This window comes from Macaca fascicularis, chromosome 11, assembly GCF_037993035.2.
Source record: "Macaca fascicularis isolate 582-1 chromosome 11, T2T-MFA8v1.1".
NCBI classification, from domain to species: domain Eukaryota; kingdom Metazoa; phylum Chordata; class Mammalia; order Primates; family Cercopithecidae; genus Macaca; species Macaca fascicularis.
Genome location: NC_088385.1, coordinates 48,673,672 through 48,691,774, shown reverse-complemented (window position 1 = coordinate 48,691,774; position 18,103 = coordinate 48,673,672). Strand labels below are relative to the sequence as shown.

General features: G+C 35.9%; 1 protein-coding gene across 5 annotated transcripts in view; it reads left to right on the top strand.

Annotated features, from left to right (window-relative positions):
* The window catches only part of GXYLT1 (glucoside xylosyltransferase 1), a 60,213-nt gene that overhangs the window by 27,320 nt on the left and 14,790 nt on the right, over nucleotides 1–18,103 (top strand). For 3 of the 5 annotated variants that reach the window (XM_045366469.3, XM_045366468.3, XM_065524036.2), the window contains 3 exons: nucleotides 2,771–2,942; nucleotides 6,123–6,248; nucleotides 10,469–10,720. In XM_045366469.3, coding sequence (XP_045222404.2) covers nucleotides 2,771–2,942; nucleotides 6,123–6,248; nucleotides 10,469–10,720 — 550 coding nt within the window. Of the gene's footprint in view, nucleotides 1–2,542; nucleotides 2,663–2,770; nucleotides 2,943–3,931; nucleotides 4,295–6,122; nucleotides 6,249–10,468; nucleotides 10,721–18,103 lie in introns of those variants that run through there. The other 2 variants (XM_074006607.1, XM_074006608.1) reach the window with 2 other exon arrangements.

Genomic DNA, 18,103 nt, shown 5'->3' with positions numbered 1-18,103 from the left:
TTCCAGTTGCAATTGATTTTCCTGTCTTTTAGGTCTAGGGGTAGGGTGGTTGTCAGAGACATATTTTAACTGTGTTTTTTGTGGTCAGTTTAGGAGTTGAGCCTGTACTGTATATAATACTTTCACTCAAAAGGATCCCAAACAGAAAAGGAAATGTGATGTAGTTGACAGTACTCCTGTAGAAATTGGTGAAAGGAGTGCTGGCAGTGTGACCAAAATGATCCTTGCTAAAATACCTGCGAGGAGTTCCTGAGACTGATTTTTAGAGGGATTTTTTTTTCTTGAGAAACATTTGGGTATATTATTATTTAAGGCATCACCCAGCACCCAGGCTGGAGTGCACTGTGACATGATCACAGCTCTCTGCAATCTTGAACTGCTGGACTCGAGCAACCCTCCTGCCTCAGCCTTTGAGTAGCTAGGTGTACACGTGTGCATCACCACACCCAGCTAGTTTTTTTGTGTGTGTGGATGCTGGGTCTCACTGTGTTACCCAGGCTGGTCTCAAACTCCGGACCTCAAACTCTCCTCTCGACTTGGCCTCCCAAAGTACTGGAATTACAGGTGTTAGCCACCATACCAGGACTTGAGGCTGTTTTTTCTTAAGGTTTAATATACTTCTTATCTGTGTATGTAGTTGATGCTGTACAAAACAGCGTATGACTATCATGCCTTACTTTTAAAATATTCTCTTGGCCTTTGACTTTGGGGCAAGATCCAGCTATGGGCCAGTAAAGCAATCTGAGCCCATTAATGATTCTTAAATCATGATGCTGTAGAGAGAAGTAGGATCTGGAGGCAGTCACTAGAAAGATGAGGTAATTTAGAATTCTCTTAAAATTGTTGTGTCTTTATTGCTTAGTTTTTAACTTGTCATTGTGGCTTCCACTGTTTTTGAGATGAACTGGATTCATGTCCCCACTTTATAGACGTAGAAAGCGTAGATAGTCTCCCCTCCACCGATAGTTTAAGTATCCCCTCCGTCATTAGTTTCAGTGTTATGAACTGATGGGCTCAGCACAAAAGAAGGCAAAGGATAGAGGGTACAAACAAGGGAAGAGACATTGCTTGTTTCAAATTACTGTCAACGGAAAATAATAGAGAGCTTTAAAAAGACCCAAGCTGGCCAGGTGTGCTGGCTTATGCCTGTAATCCCAGCACTTTGGGAGGCTGAGGTGGGAGGATCCCTTGAGGCCAGGAGTTCGAGGCTAGTCTGGGCAACATAGTGAGACCCCATCTCTACAAAAAATGAAAAAAAAAATTAGTTGGACATGTTGCACGTCTGTGGTCCCAGCTACTTGGGAGGCTGAGATGGGAAGATGGCTTGAGCCTGGGAGGTTGAGGCTGCAGTTAGCTGTGAATGTGCCACTGCACTCCATCGTAGGTGATAGAGTGAGGAGACCCTGTCTCTAAAAAGAAGAAAAAAAAGTAAAAAGAGCGAAGCTTATGCTAACACCAGACATGTGAAAGAAGTGGTACAGCAGAAGCAAGAGGTATTAAAGGTTACTTAAGCCTGTTGGTATACACTGCTGCTCTGTGTTAGAAGTAGATTCTAAAGACGTACTAGTGTTCGACTAGCATGTTTTAGACCATCTTAGAAGTGTTTACATCTTGCTGGGTATTTGGTAAATGGGACTGAATGTGTATTATTAATGTGAAGGAAATTTTTTCTTGTAGTCAGCATGGTTTAAGATTGGATGTAATACTGAAATATTTATGGATGAAATTATGACTGGGTTTGCTTTACAGTGAACTGGTGGTTGGTGAGAGGTGGTATGGGGAGAGGTTTCAGATGAAGTAAGAATGTTTTTAAGGTTTTTTTTTTTTAATAACAATGTTTTTAAAAAATTGAATGAAAGACTTCAAATCAACCTTTCTCAGTGGGTTCCTTGAGAGAATTAAGCTCTAATTTCCTAAGGCATCTAATGTGAGTAATGAATTAATTTATTTACTGGCAGCCACAATGGTACTAGTTTTGTATTCTTGGGAGAATTGAGAAAGTAGTCATTTTTTGTGTGTTCTGTAGTTTGAAAGGAGGAAAATTGGTGAGAAGAGCTGGTTGAGAGTGTGGAAATACATGATTGATTCAACATTTTAAAAATGTTTTGTAATTTGACCTTTACTTATTTTTTAAATAAATACGTTATTTTTTTTCGAGACAGGATCTTGCTCTGTCTGGAGTAAAGTGGCACGATTACAGCTCACTGCAGCTTCTATCTTCTGGGCTCAAAATATCCTCCCATGTCAGCCTCCTGAGTAGCTGGGGCTACAGGCGCATGCCACCACTCCTGGCTAATTTTTGTATGTTTTGTAGGGATGAGATCTCGGTATGTTGCCTAGGCTGGTCTTGAACTCCTGGCCTGAAGTGACCCTTCTGCCTTGGCCTCTCAAAGCTCTGGGATTGCAGACTTGGCCTCGTTTGTTTTATAAATACAAATTTTGAACTTCAGTTTTTCTTTCTTTTTTTCCCCTTCCTTCTCTCCCTTTCCCCTTTCCTTTCTTTTTCCATCCTCATCCTTTCTTTCTTCTCTGTCTTTCACAGGGTCTGGCTCTGTTGCCCACGCTGGAGTGTGGTGATGTAGTCATAGCTTACTGCAGCATTGAACTCTTGATTTGAAGTGATCCTCCTGCCTTAGCTTCCCAAGTAGCTGGGACTAAAGGCGTGAGTCACCACATCTGGCCTTGAACTTCACTTTTTGAACATGATGGAAGTACCATGTTGTAAACATATACTAAAACTGTTGGAAAATGTGGTTTTCTTTCCAATTAGGTATAGTCTGAAAATACAGCCTGTTGAGAAAATGCATCTAGCTGTAGTTGCCTGTGGTGAAAGACTGGAAGAAACTATGACCATGTTGAAGTCAGCTATCATTTTCAGCATGAAACCTCTTCAATTCCATATTTTTGCTGAAGATCAGCTACATCATAGCTTTAAAGACAGAGTAAGTATTTGAGACGTAGTCAAGGTTGTACAGTTGAATATTTAATAATATACTATAAGAGAATGTTGTTGTAATAGTCTGTTTTCACATTGCTAGAAAGAACTACCTGAGACTTGGTAATTTATAAAGAAAAGAAGTTTAATTGACTCACAGTTCAGCATTGCTGGAGAGGCCTCAGGAAACTTAGAGTCATGGCGGAAGGCAAAGGGGGAAGTAAGGCATGGCTTACATGGCAGCAGAAGAGAGAGAAAGAGAAAGAATACCACACTTTTAAACCATCAGATCTCATGAGAACTGATGGTTATCACGAGAACAGTAAGGGGGAAACAGCCCTCATGATCAAATCATCTCCCACTAGGTCCTTCCCTCGACACGTGGGAATTACAGTTCAAGATGAGATTTGAGTGGCAACGCAGAGCTATACCATATCAGTTGTTTTATTTCTTCACTGCACAAAAATATTTGTTCTGTAACACCACCCTTTTAAAGTGGGGAGTGCTCCTTGAACCACTTCCATCTGAGTCCAGGTCTAAGGTGAAAGAGGAAGGTTCATTTTTGAACGGCGGTGGGCTACTTAAAAGTAAGTTCTTGGTGAAACATGGAGGTTTTATTTTAGTGACTCTAGTTCCAGGATGCTTTGACTAAGAAGTTCTATGATTTATTTTGTCTGTATCCTTTCCTTGGGAGTGCCTGAATCAGAGCTTATATAAAGGTTTTAATCCTGTTTTGAGAGGAGAGAATTCTTGATTAATAATATGGCGGGAAGTGGCTTCTGGTTCTGATAAGTAAGTTATTTATTTTGGTTTTGTATTAGTTAAAATCAATTTGGCAACAGTGGCAGAAAACCCAAAATAACAGTGGCTTAAACAGGATTTAAGTTTATTTCTCTCTCCCATGAAAGTAGGTTGTCTGGATTATATGGCAGTTCTTTATCTTCAGATACTCTGGCTTCGTCTGACTGTGGCTAAGCCATTTTCAACATGAGGCTTCTGCTTGATGGTCCATGATGACTACTCGGACTCCAACCAATGCACCCATATTCTATTCAACTTGAGGACAGGGAGTGAAAAAGGGCAGTATCCTTCTCTTAAGGGTACTTTCTAGAAGTCATTGTGACATTTCTGCCAGTATCCCATTGGTCTGAATTTAGTCATATGACCATACCTAGCTGTTACAATGGAATATATACTCTTTAATCAGGTCAGCCTTGTAACTTCCTTAACAACAACAACAACAACAACAACAAAATATTACTAAACAATAAGAGAACAGATACAGGCAGAAGAAAACATATAAGAAAAAGAAAATTCACCTGAAATCTCACTACCTTTTGTTGTGAGATGGTGGTAAAGGTGATGCTAATGATCATTCATATTTTTGTTCTCCTCCCTCTCTATCGTCTGTTTACATCTATCTACTTAAGCTTTTAAATTCATTTGGATTTTTATGCTTGGTCTAACTGTAAAAAGTATGATGTTTTTTCAGGTTAAATCAGTTCATTTTGCATATTTAGTGCAAAAATACTAGTTATGAGCTCAGATCTTTTAGTTTTCTGCCAAAAACGTCTATACCTTTTAGTTTTTGGCAGAAAACTAGAAGGTGTAAAAGTTTTTTTACTGTTTAAGTGTTACATGAAAGTATACCTTTTTACTTATTGTTTAAAAATATTTTTAGTGTCTATATTTTTGTTAGATAATTTTGTGAACTTGGTCTCTATCTGGATTGTTTATTAAAATATTGAGGAATTAATCTTGTCCTAGGGGTTAAGAGAATAGTAATAGACTGCTGCCAATTATGAAAATCTTTGAAAATGTAATAGAAAAGTAAAACATTTATTGCATTATCTTAGATGCAGCCTCTGTGTTGTGTTTACACCTGGCTGAATTGTTTGTGTAACGTATACTATATTTTTAAACTTAGTTTTCCTTTGACTGTAATCATCACTGAGAATGTTTGGTTTTGCTTTTGATGAAAGTATATCAAATATTTTATGGAACATGCTTTTAGTACATGAAAGAACACTGTTACATGTTAAAGTGACTAAGATTTTATTTTGAAGTTGGTATTGAAAAGATCTTTAAGTGATTAATAAGTGGAGCCAGGAAATTACAGTGCTAGTATTTTAAAATAATTCGTAGATAGCTGGGTGTGGTGGTGTGCACCCGTAGTCCCAGCTACTTGAGAGGCCTGAGGTGGGAGGACCACCCGAGCCTGGGAAGTCAAGGCTGCAGTGAACCATAATCATGTTACTGCACTTGAGCCCAGCCTGGGTGACAGAGTGAGACCCTGTCTCAAAAAAATAATAAAATAAAATAAATAAAATAAAATAATCAGAGACACCAAAGCAGAGTGTTGGAAGTAAAGGCATTCCCTTAAACTATGTTGGAAGATACTGTTTTAAAAATGACTTAAACACAATCATAATTCAAAAGAGATCATATTCAGCCTGTACATAAACTACTTAGTTTTTCCCCCCCCAGATTGTTTCTTACTGCTCTTTAGGAAATTTGAATCAGTAATTCTGTTGAAATAAGAATGAGAGATATTACTTAAACTGAATTTGAAACAATTCAGTATCTTGAAATCCATTTAGGGTACTCAGTGTAAACATGTTCATCATAGATTTTCAGATATATTTTGCTTTTTGTAGTAATTTTTTTAAAATTGGCATTGGCTATGTATTTATCAGAATATTTTATCAGAAATATTCAGGCATATTAAAGCTATGAATTGATGGACAAATTTTTTAACTAGTTTCACATTTGGTATGACTTTGAATTGAAGCATCTGTCATATATACGGTGGTAATAAAATTAGTGCTTAATTTTTCTGATTTTAGCTTGTTAATGGGTTAAGAGAATTTATACATTGGGTAAAGCTGAGGAAGACAAATTTGCAAGGGTCTTTCACCTTTCTGATTTGGGGAGTTGGACCCTGATAACTTTCATTATGCTTCAGATCTTAATGGTGAAGTCTTTCCAGGATCTTATTTTGATTTTTAGATTTTAAATGAAAACAAATACCATAGTGGAACAGAAGAATCTTTCCCTTAATTTTACAGCATAAAATGTATATTATCTTAATTTTTAGCTGTTTTGTTTTATAATCTGTTGTTTTATGATTTTGCAGAGAAAATTCAGGGTGAAACTATACTGGTTTTTTGTTTTTTAATTGTTTTAGCTTGACAGCTGGTCATTTCTACAAACATTTAATTATACGTTATACCCCATAACCTTTCCAAGTGAGAATGCAGCAGAGTGGAAAAAACTCTTTAAACCATGTGCTTCACAGAGATTGTTCTTGCCGGTAAGTTTTTTCCCCTGGTGTCCTTTTTTTTTTTTTTTAAATTTGAACCTCACTTTTACACATATGAGTCTCTGAAGAGTTACATATAATTCTAGTTAAATAATTAAATTAATAAATAGAAATCAATATGGGTACTATTTGCCTTTTGAACATGAAAAAATATTCCTGTGGAACAAGTAAAATAAAAACCCTGTTAAGAATGAAAAATTTTTAGTAATTTCTGTTGAGATACCAGTTTAATATATTCAGTTGTGTGGAACTCTTTTATCTATAAGAAGGAATAGAGGTTGCCAGGTCTTAATGGAGCCAAGTCTGTTGCCAGCAGAAATGCAGTGGCGTTATCACCTTCAACTTGTAGGCAGCATTTCGAGTTTGAGAAATGAGATAGAGTGCATCATTAAATAGCAATTTGTGTCTTATACCAAGCCAATTTATCTATTGTAACTGATACTTAAACAGAAACAAATTTAAGGCATATGAACTCAAAGGGAAAATGGGAACTATTTATTCAGTGGGGCTGTTCTTTGGTAGTGTTCTATGGTGATAAACCTTGATTTTGTTTTTTTTTTTTTATACAAATGTTCTGAAGCAAGGTTACGTCTTTAATTTTGATTTGATTTTACCCAGTTTTAAAATTCACAGTTTAGACCATTATGATACTTAAATACTTACAGTTTTGCAGCTTAAACACATAGAGAATACTTATGGTAGAAATATTGAATTTAAGAAGCACACAAGTTTCCAGAAAGTATATAAATTATGGGGAAGAACCTTCAGTTACTTCTTATTGCTAAGTGGATTAAGGCAATCCCTAGCTTATTAAGAAAATGGTTTATTGAATCCAGGATATCTGTAAGATTAAGTTATAATATTGATAAACAAGTCTGCCTAAGCAGTATCTTTGTTGCTCTGCCTTAAAAAGTTGTATCCTAGGATCTTTCTCTTCCATTTTAAAAAGCACACAAATAAGGGATTAAGATTGGTTAAAAAAATATGTTTTAGATACTTCATTTAGGTTTTATTTTAAGTAAGTTTTATATTGAATGATTGCAGTGTCATTTAATTAATGTGTGAGTGCCTAGTATTTGTCAGTCATCTATATTGAAATGCTGGGTATGTAGGAATGAATAGAATACACAGGTTTCCTGTTTTCATAGAGCTTGTTATCTGATGTGGGAGACAGACATTAAATAATCACACAAATGTATTGAAAAAACAATAAGAGATGAAAGAAAGACGTGAGGTTATGGCCATTTCTCTGCCATTTTGTTATGGTACTTTATTAATACTTGGAACCGGCCGGGCGCGGTGGCTCAAGCCTGTAATCCCAGCACTTTGGGAGGCCGAGACGGGCGGATCACGAGTTCAGGAGATCGAGACCATCCTGGCTAACACGGTGAAACCCCGTCTCTACTAAAATACAAAAAAAATTAGCCGGGCGAGGTGGCGGGCGCCTGTACTCCCAGCTACTCGGGAGGCTGAGGCAGGAGAATGGCGTGAACCCGGGAGGCGGGGCTTGCAGTGAGCTGAGATCCGGCCACTGCACTCCAGCTTGGGCAACAGAGCTAGACTCCGTCTCAAAAAAAAAAAAAAAAAAAATACTTGGAACCATGGCACTTTGTTAGCACTTTATTAACAAGTTTATTATTGATGTTGTTATATGAAATTTGCCAGATAATTTAATGATGTAATCTAGTTAAATCCCTAAATGGAATTTTAAGTACAAGAACTACTTGAAACCTGTCAAATTGACCTCATACTTTACTGTTACTTCTAATCTTTTTAACCAGATTTAAGTAAATTGGTGCTTTATTTTTTTATAGTGATAAACTTTTTTGCTGAGTTTTTCTTCCTTTAAAATAGATGCATGAAAAGAACTAATGTAAACTGTACCAATGCCTTCTTCACCTGAAAGGAATCAGAACTATACGTAGGTGATTATTATTTAACCATATGTCTGATTTCCAGCTGGTAGTGGCTCCCAGCATTGAACTTGAAGCTTTATGCAGGTTCTTCCTACTCTGCTAACAATATAGTAATCTGTAAACAGATGTGACACAGATGTAGAATGTTGCTATTAAAAACAATTCTCACTTCACCACCCCTCAAAAAAGTGAGACAGACATACAGATTCCATCCCCTCACACACACCTTTTTTTTTTTTTTTTTTTTTTTTGAGACAAAGTCTTGCTCTGTTGCCTAGCCTGGAGTGCACTGGCGCAGTCTCGGCTCACTGCAACCTCTGCCTCTCGGACTAAAGCGGTTCTCCTGCCTCAGCCTCCTGAGTAGCTGGGATTACAGGCATGTGCCACCGCACCTGGCTAATTTTTGTATTTTCAGTAGAGACAGGGTTTTGCCATGTTGGCCAGGCTGGTCTCGAACTCCTGACCTCAGGTAATCTGCCTGCCTCAGCCTCCCAGAGTGCTGGGATTATAGGTGTGAGCCACCATGCCTGGCCACAGATTCCCTTTTTTTTTTTTTTTTTTTTTTTTTTTTTGAGACGGAGTCTCGCTCTGTAGCCCAGGCTGGAGTGCAGTGGCCGGATCTCAGCTCACTGCAAGCTCCGCCTCCCGGGTTCACGCCATTCTCCGGCCTCAGCCTCCCGAGTAGCTGGGACTACAGGCGCTGCCACCTCGCCCGGCTATTTTTTGTATTTCTTAGTAGAGACGGGGTTTCACTGTGTTAGCCAGGATGGTCTCGATCTCCTGACCTCGTGATCCGCCCGTCTCGGCCTCCCAAAGTGCTGGGATTACAGGCTTGAGCCACCGCGCCAGATTCCCTTTTAGTTGAGGTCTTTGACCAAGTGTACTTTCCCTACTCAGGCCCTGCAGTCAACCATCAGTTTTTTTTCCCCAGCCTGATGTTAAATCCGCTGATAGATAAGGGAGGAATGAGGTGATTTCAGCCAGCTGCTCATGAAGGTGATGGCTTTAGTTGCAGGAGGAAGTAGCAGCTTTGAAAAGTAGCAGAACTAGGATCAAGCTCCTATTATATTCTTAACTAAAAAGGTTTAGATTCACCTATTTATTGAATCTTACTAATAGACCAGGATAGGCAGTAAATTTAAATTTGTAGGAGTCAGAATCTAAAGTTCATGGGTAAGGCAGAAATGAAAAATTATCCTTGGTTGGGCGCAGTGGCTCGTGCCTGTAACCCCAGCACTTGGGGGAGGCCGAGGTGGGTGAATCACTTGAGGTCAGGGATTTAAGACCAGCTTGACTAACATGGTGAAACCCCGTCTCTACTAAAAATACAAAAAATTAGCCGGGTGTGGTGGTGCATGCCTGTAATCCTAGTTCCTCAGGAGGCTGAGGTAGGAGAATGGCTAGAACCCAGGAGGTGGAGGTTGCAGTGAGTTGAGATTGCGCTACCGCACTCCAGCCTGGGTGACAGAGTGAGACTCTGTCTCAAAAAATAAAAAATAAATAAATTAATTAAATAATAATTATCCTTAAAGTTCCCCAGGGAAGTCACATGTTGGAGATTTATCTCTTAGAAAGTGCAACATAGCCGGTCTTTCTTCTAAGTCAAGCCTTTACCCTTGCTAGGTGCACATTTTGTTTTGATTCATTGGGAGACAGCCTGGAAATAAGAGCATGGACTCTGAATCTGGGTTGTCTGGGTTCCAGTTTGGCTCTACCACTTACTAGTTGAAACTGAAATGATGTAAAGATGCCAGTGTTACAGGCCAAGGGGAATAAGTTCAGAAGATCTTTATTTGTATTGGTTTATTTCTGTATTTATCTCAGGAAATTAGGATTCAAGATATAAATTTACCTAAGCTAATATTATTGCCCATTATGAAAAACATTTCCTCCCTGATCTTTGAAGATTTGGTATTCTCTCAGTTTTTATAATTGAGTATTTGTTTTGGTTTGCTTTTATATCTTCTCAATTTTTATAATTCTCTCAATTTTTATAATTGAGTGTTTGTTTTATATTCTCTCAATTTTTTATTCTCTCAATTTTATATTCTCTCAATTTTTGTAATTGAGTATTTGTTTTGGTTTGTTTTTATATCTTCTCTGAAAGTTAATGTGAAGGTTAGCATAGTATCTTTATATATATGCTATTGTTAAAAATGACAGATTTAGGAAAGATTACCTTAAAATAATATAAATTAGCTAATCTCTTAGGTGTATCTTATACAATTAGAGGTGCTTTTATGTTTCTTTTAAAAATAGAATTATAGTTAATCATTCAAATATCTCTCCTTGTAGTTAATCCTGAAAGAAGTTGACTCACTATTGTATGTCGACACTGATATCCTTTTTTTACGACCAGTTGATGATATTTGGTCTTTACTAAAGAAATTTAATTCCACACAAATTGCTGCAATGGCACCAGAACATGAGGAACCTCGAATAGGATGGTATAATCGCTTTGCTAGGCATCCATACTATGGAAAAACTGGAGTAAACTCTGGAGTTATGTTGATGAATATGACTCGAATGAGAAGGAAGTATTTCAAGGTAAGTCACTAATACGGGTAGTTGTTAACATTTCTCTAAAAACCTTCTAAATTGTTGGCTTTTCAATTTAGTTTTTAATTGATAAAGAATTTTTCTATTTAGAATAATCTAGAATATTAGAGGAATCTAGATATCTAGATTTATCTAGAAGTGTGTTCATATTATTCTGTTTAACAGCATTACAGTAGGTCAAACCAGTTGACATGACAATGAAGTAAAATAACAGTGCACTAAGTGGTGAACATCATCTCCCTAGATTGCCATTCCAGGAAGCAGATGTTATTTTGTAGTTGTACATTCATAGAATACATAGAATCTAAATTATGATATACCTTAGGGACAACATGGAGTTGCAGTTAAGAGCATAGACTCTGCAACCTGTTTGTTCTCAACCTGTAAAATGGAAATGATAGCACTACCAATATCTTGGGACTTTTGGGAGGAGTAAATGAGTTAGAACAGTGGCTGACACATAGTAAATGTTATCTATTATGGTGTTATTGGAAGTTAACTTTAAAAATTCCTGCATGTTTCCAGTATTTCAAATTGTGGGGTCAGTAGAAAAGTCAGACTATTTAAATTCTCTGAGTGTGCATTTAGACGACATCAGTATGTGCTACCGTTTACCAGTTTTATGTAGATTAGTTTTATATCTAAATTGCAAGTCACTGTAGTTTGCTTGCTCTGGAATCAAACTGGCTTTCTGTGTAGCTTTGCCTCTTGTGCAGTACTTAACTACTAGCCATTTAGTTAACTTTCAAGTATAAGTTCTCTCAGCTGAATAAGATAATAAACAGACTTAACTAAGTTAATTTAAAAGAGATCTGTTGAAAATTCTTAGTAGATCCTGGCATGAAGTAAGCATTAAAATGTTAGCTAAAAACAGTGACTTCTGAGCAAACACTGTTCCCTCTAGGAGTATAGACTTACTGTTTATTCCTTTATGTCTCATTAGGACTCAGTTAAATATTAAGGGATATCATGTCTTTTATGGTATGAGTATATGTGTACATTTATATGTATATATTTTTGTCATGTATTTTTGATATGGTATCTGGTGGGATGGAATTTATTCTTCCTACATGTCTGATTTAAGCCTTTGCCTCATTTGGAACTGTTTCCTCTTACCTTTGGTATAGGCAGCAGTACTGCTGTAGCCATTACCGTATGCCAACACTTCAGTCTTAGAAGTCTGACAGCTATTACCGGTCACTGTTCTATTCTGTTGATCTGGTAAACTTAGTTTTTTTTTTAGCCTTCCCTTTTCCGAACCTTTTTAAAGTCCTGTTTTAAATTTAGTTTTGTCTCCCACAACTGATTGCATTAATAAGCCCATAATAGGCCCAGTGTTAGGTAACCTCTGCCCTTGTTTAACAGAGAACATCTCTCTTTGGTTACCAAGTTTGTTATTATATATCTTGAATTTTTAAATTTCATGTACTATAAAGTTGTACTAAATATAATAAAACTAGGATAGTAACATGATTGTTATTTTCTGATTGTTAGACTATGCACAGTGATCTTATACCAGAAGATGGTGCTGTAAGATTATCTGCAAAAAAATAATGTGACTTCTCAATAACTGCGTTTGAAGTTTATGAAATTAATAGAAGTTTAGTGTTGCAAAGAACTATAGGGATAATATAACACCCTTTGATTACAACTTAAAAATAGCTATATAGTTCAAATCCATTGTTTTTAAAATTATTTTATTCTTATTTTACTTTTTTGTAGAGAACAGTCTCTACAAAAAAAAGAGTTGCCCAGGCTGGTCTTTAACTCCTGGCCTCAAGTGATCCTCCCGTGCTGGGATTATAGGCATGAACCACTGCGCTTGGCCAGATTTACTGTTTTTTTACTTACCTATTACTTATTTAAATATCATTCATAAATACTTTAATAGTTTCTCCCTTTCCCTTTTTCTTTTGTTTTTCTCTGACATGTTCTAAACTACCTAGAGATGTAGTTATGGGGGTTGGAATAATTTCTAAACTTTCAAACCTTTTTTTCTTCTGTACATTACTGACTATGAAAAAAAATACAAGATGATTGGTTGTACATTAATTCAGCAGGTATAATTTACTTCACACCTACTATTCCTATGTTACAAACAACCCTATTCTTGCTCCTTGGAACATACTCAGATTTGCTTCATTTTCAAATATTATTATACTTAGGATTGTCAAGATGGTCCTACAAAATTTATTGATTTTTAATTCCTTTTCTCATATATTTTTATTTTTCTTGATCTCTATGTCTATAGCAAACATTGTCTTGGTTTTTTTCCTACCATCTACAGTTTCTAGCACAGGTCTTAAATTTTAGAAATTTAGCAATATAACTGAGTTACTTATAATCGCTTTCCAAACTGTTTTCTACAGATTCGCAACTATTGCTTCATGGTTCTTAACCCATGTACAGCCACAATACAAATTTAGAACAAAGGTCATAGTTTAAGTTATTTATTTGTTTTGCTGTCACCTGGTTCTTACCACTCATGGCTGTTCATTTCCAACCTGATGTATTATAGTTATGTATATTAAAAAGTTAAAATAGGACCAGGTGTGGTGGCTCAACGCCTGTAATTCCAAGACTTTGGAAGGCCGAGGTGGGCAGATCACTTGAGGCCAGGAGTGTGAGACCAGTCTGACCAACATGGTGAAACCCCATCTCTACTAAAAATAGAAAAAATTAGCTGTGCATAGTGGTGCATGCCTGTATTCCCAGCTACTTGGGAGGCTGGGACAGAATCACTTGAACCAGGGAGCAGTGAGCAGGGAGCAGGTATCACGCCACTGCACTCCAGCCTGAGTGACAGAGCTACAGTGTGAGTGAGACTCTTTGTCTCAAAAGAAAAAAAATTTACATTCAAATACTTTAATAATTAATTATTTAATTAAATAAATATTTTAATTTAAAATTAATTTAAAAATTCTTTTTAAAAAGCATATAATTTTTAATCTCATAATTGTATATTTGTTAGACAATAACATTGATTAAATGATTATGTTCTATTTTACATAATCATATTTGCAGTGTTGAATCCCTATTAGGGTATTTATTTTCTCTCCTTCTAAAAAATGTATTACTGTATTTCTTAACCTTTTCCTGTTTATTAGAGAAAAACCAAAGAGTATAAATTAGACATGGTGGGAATCTTTTGTTAGTTTACTTTGCCCTTTTCAAATGTCTGTATATTACTTTGTATTTTTTTGTCTGTTTGCTCCACCTACTGAGGGCAGGATGTGTCTTTTGTACAGCTTTTTATTAAGAATATTTAGCATGGTGTCTGACATAAAGTAGCAACTTGATAGATAATTGCTAGCAAAGGAGAGTCAGATAAAGGTTTTAGAAACTAGGCCATGAATGAATTATTGAAAAATACTGGAAAAGAGAACACTGTGTGTGAAGTAGTTACAGTGTTTTTACATATTTGTAAGATGTATGTGATAGAAGACTTTTCTTGTGTTAGTACATAGCTTATGAGAGCAGAATAGTAACAGTGTACATCTTGCCAAAGGACTTTTAAAGTGAAGTAACTAGTCTTTGGGAATTGATGAGTTCCCACTTTTTTGTTGGATGCTCTTTAATTTTATATGTATGTATAGGACAGGCTGATAATGATAGTCCATACATTTTCAAAGCATGCTTAATTTAAAAAATGAAACTAATTGATCTTAATGTAACATACATGTATTTGGTCATAGGTTTGCTAAATTTTGTAAAATTAGAACATTTTCTGTTTTAAATGTTATGAAACTAAATTATGTTTATAAATATTCAAAAAATTCATTGTAGAATAAAAAGATTTGCTCTTGACATATCTCTCCACACTTTCATGCCTCCACCCAGAGTGACACTATAAACTTGGCTGTGTGTTCTTTGGACTTTTTAAAAAGTGTATTTTGAGGCTAGGTGCAGTGGCTTATGTGTGTAATCCCAGCACTTTGGGAGGCCGAGGCAGGTGGATCACTTGAGGTCAGGAGTTCGAGACCAGCCTGGCTAATATGGTGAAACCCCATCTCTACTAAAAACACAAAAATTAGCCAGACATGGTGGCAGGTGCCTGTAATTCCAGCTACTTGGGAGCCTGAGACATGAGAATCACTTGAACCCAGAAGGTGGAGGTTGCAGTGAGCCGAGATTGTGCCACTGCACTCCAGCCTGGGCGACAGAGTGAGACTCCATCTCAAAAAAAAAAAAAAAGATATTTTGAAACAAGCATATGCGTGTATTAGCATTTAGATATAGGATTCTTTTATACATTTTCAGCTTGCTTTTTTCATTTAGTAAATAGTTGACTGGTTGACTGACTTCTATGTCATTATACATAATCACATTTTTAATGTGTGTATGATGTGGAGAATGGATGATTTTATTTTCTTTTTTTGTGTGTACCTAGTATGGATATGTAGTTGTATGGCTGAAAATATATTTTAAATTTTGTATTTTCTTGACTATACTACCGGTGTGGTTAAAAATATTTTCTTACAATTTGTAGCCATTTCTGTTTCTTCTTTTGTGAATGGCTGCTTGCCCATATCCTTTGCCCACTTCTTGGTTTTCTCTTTCTTATTCACTTGAACTCTTTTTATATGTAATGCCTCTTAATTAAACTCATTTCTCATACTTTTCATTGGTTGTCTTGGATAGTCTAGGTTATATCATTAGCAGATAATACTAGCGTTATCTCTTCTTTTCCAAATAGTTTTCTAATAGGACTTTTTTCTTTAAGGTTTTTTTCTTTTTTAATTTTTTTCCTAAGACTGCACTGGCCTCTTAATTTTGTCTTTCGTTGATTTTCTTTGAATAGATACATTTCTTGTAAGATATATATTCAAATATATATATTTGATTCATACTGGTTTTTAAAATTTAAATATATATCTATATTTCTCTGTATATTTGAATAGATAGAATCACTTGAAGACTTTAACGTGGTGTTGTGCAAGGGCTCCACCAGTTCTGCCTGTTGAAAGTGTTGCTGGTTTTTGTCCTTGTGTAATTGATATTTTTCTTTTCAGATCCTAAGAATGTTTCCTTAACATACTCAATGACTTATTTCTAAGAGTTATCTTTTCAAATTGTTTCCTTAAGTAAAACTTGTTTTAGTCGTTTTCCAGATTAAAAAAAATTCTGGTTATAATTACTGTTTACTGTGTTCTAAGAAATTTCACACAAGGATAATACAATTGTAGCAGATCAAATTAAGTATGTGGATTTTTTTTTCCACGAATTCTGGCCTTCTCCTTTTTGAAAGATAGATTGTTTATATCATCACTGAATTTACTATAAATTATACAGTAGCTTATAACAGTGTTTCTCAAACTGTGTCAAATAATAAATTTTTGAAAAATATTCAGTATTTTATGAGGCAATACTTTTGTAAAAGATAGATTACTAGAAAAATAAGTAGACATAAAACTATTCTATTAACTTGCTGTAAAAGTTTCAGAATCTTACTCTTAATTTCTGTACTTAATTACTTAATCTTATTGAGGACATAGAAAAAATTTACATATTAGCACACTATGTGAACTGCACTATGAAGAATACTGGTTTTTACTCTGGATAGTTTAAAAGGGTCACATAGATCTAAAAGGCCCAGTATTCAAGTCTACCCCTTCCAACACCAGGTTCTCAATGGACTCAGTTACTTGCTTCCTTAAGTATTTAACTTTGGATTTTCAAATAACAAGTTTTGAGCATTAAAAAAAACAAGCATTACATTCAGTATCTGAAAAAGCATTAAATTCAGTACCTTCTTTATTTTAAAAAAACGAAATATAAATTGATGGATTATTGGTATAATATTTTTATTTCAAAAGGCAGCATTGTGCTTAATGGCTAAACAGTAGGAGCTTCCCAGTTAAAATGAAGATAAGGACATCTGTTAATATTACCATAACTTTTTTTTTTTTTTTTTGGAGACAGGGTCTCATTCTGTCACCCACGCTGGAGTGCAGTGGTGTGATCTTGGCTCACTGCAAACGTTCACCTCCCAGACTCGAGTGATCCTCCCACCTCAACCTTCCAAGTGGCTGGGACCACAGGCGTGTACCACCATGCGTGGCTAATATTTTGTACTTTCGGTACAGGGTTTCACCATATTGCCCAGGCTGGTCTCGAATTCCTGAACTCAAGTGATGTGTCTGCCTAGGCCTCCCAAAGTGCCGGGATTACAGGCGTGAGCCACTGTGCCTGTTACTATAACTATTAAGTAATATTTAAATGGCAGTTTTCAGCATGGAGGAATAACAAGCTCCCATGTTAGACAAGTGAAAGAAATAGGTATAAAAAATTAGATAGGATGTAAAATTATTATTTGCATGACATATTTATATCCCTGAAAAACTTCAACCTATTAAAACTACTGTAAACATTAAGGACATGTAATTAATTTGGCTGGGTTGAAAATTAAAATACAGAAATTGCTGCTTTTAAAAGGAGAGTCAAACCGTTTACTGGCTGACTCCAGGGGTTCTTTCTTAAGTAACCTATATGGTCTCCTCCTGAAAACAGTGTTGATATGCCAATTAGTTGATATCCAAGAATAGGAAAATACTTTTGCTAGCAGGGTTGTAATTCTGATAGGAAAGCTTACAGTCATTAAAATGGGTTGGGTGAATCTGTTAGCTCTTCAATAGTATGAGAGGCATCAGGAGACTAGGGTCTCTTTCTTGGAGTGCAGTCGTAATATTGCCAAAGATGCCAGTCCTAACTTGCCTCCCTCTGGGACGGTGAGAGTTTATGGGACTACATACATCTGCTAGACTGGACCCAGTTATTTTCCTTAGCAAATCTTCTTTGACTTTGTATGTCATTCATGGTGCCTCTTTACAGAATTCTTTGCGTGCATTTTCTAATGTACAAGTAGCAACCTTTTAGAAGATAAAATGGAATCCTCTCAAAAGAGATAGTATACATAGGAACAAACTTGAAAGAAATTGGCAGTATATATGTATATACACACACATATATATATTTTTTAAATGTAATAAGATAAATGAACACTTAAATAAGTAGGAAGACATATTATGTTTTTGGATAGGAAAATCCATCATAAAAAGGCCAGTTCTCTATGAGAATTTTTTACTACAAGTAGACACAAAGCTCATAAATTTCTGCTGCTTTGTTCATCTTCCCCACTCCCTCTGCAGCCTTGATTTTTGTCAATCATACTGTTTTTTAGTGTTTAACTTTAGTTATGTATGCATTTTTTAACTTGATTTATCAATTTCAGAATGATCTATTTGAACTGCCAATTATAAAAGTTAAGCAAATCAATCTGAGAATAATAGCCATCATGGTAAAAAAATAATAATAGCTAACACTGAATATTTACCATGTGTCAGGTGCTATTCCAAGCACTTTAAATTTACA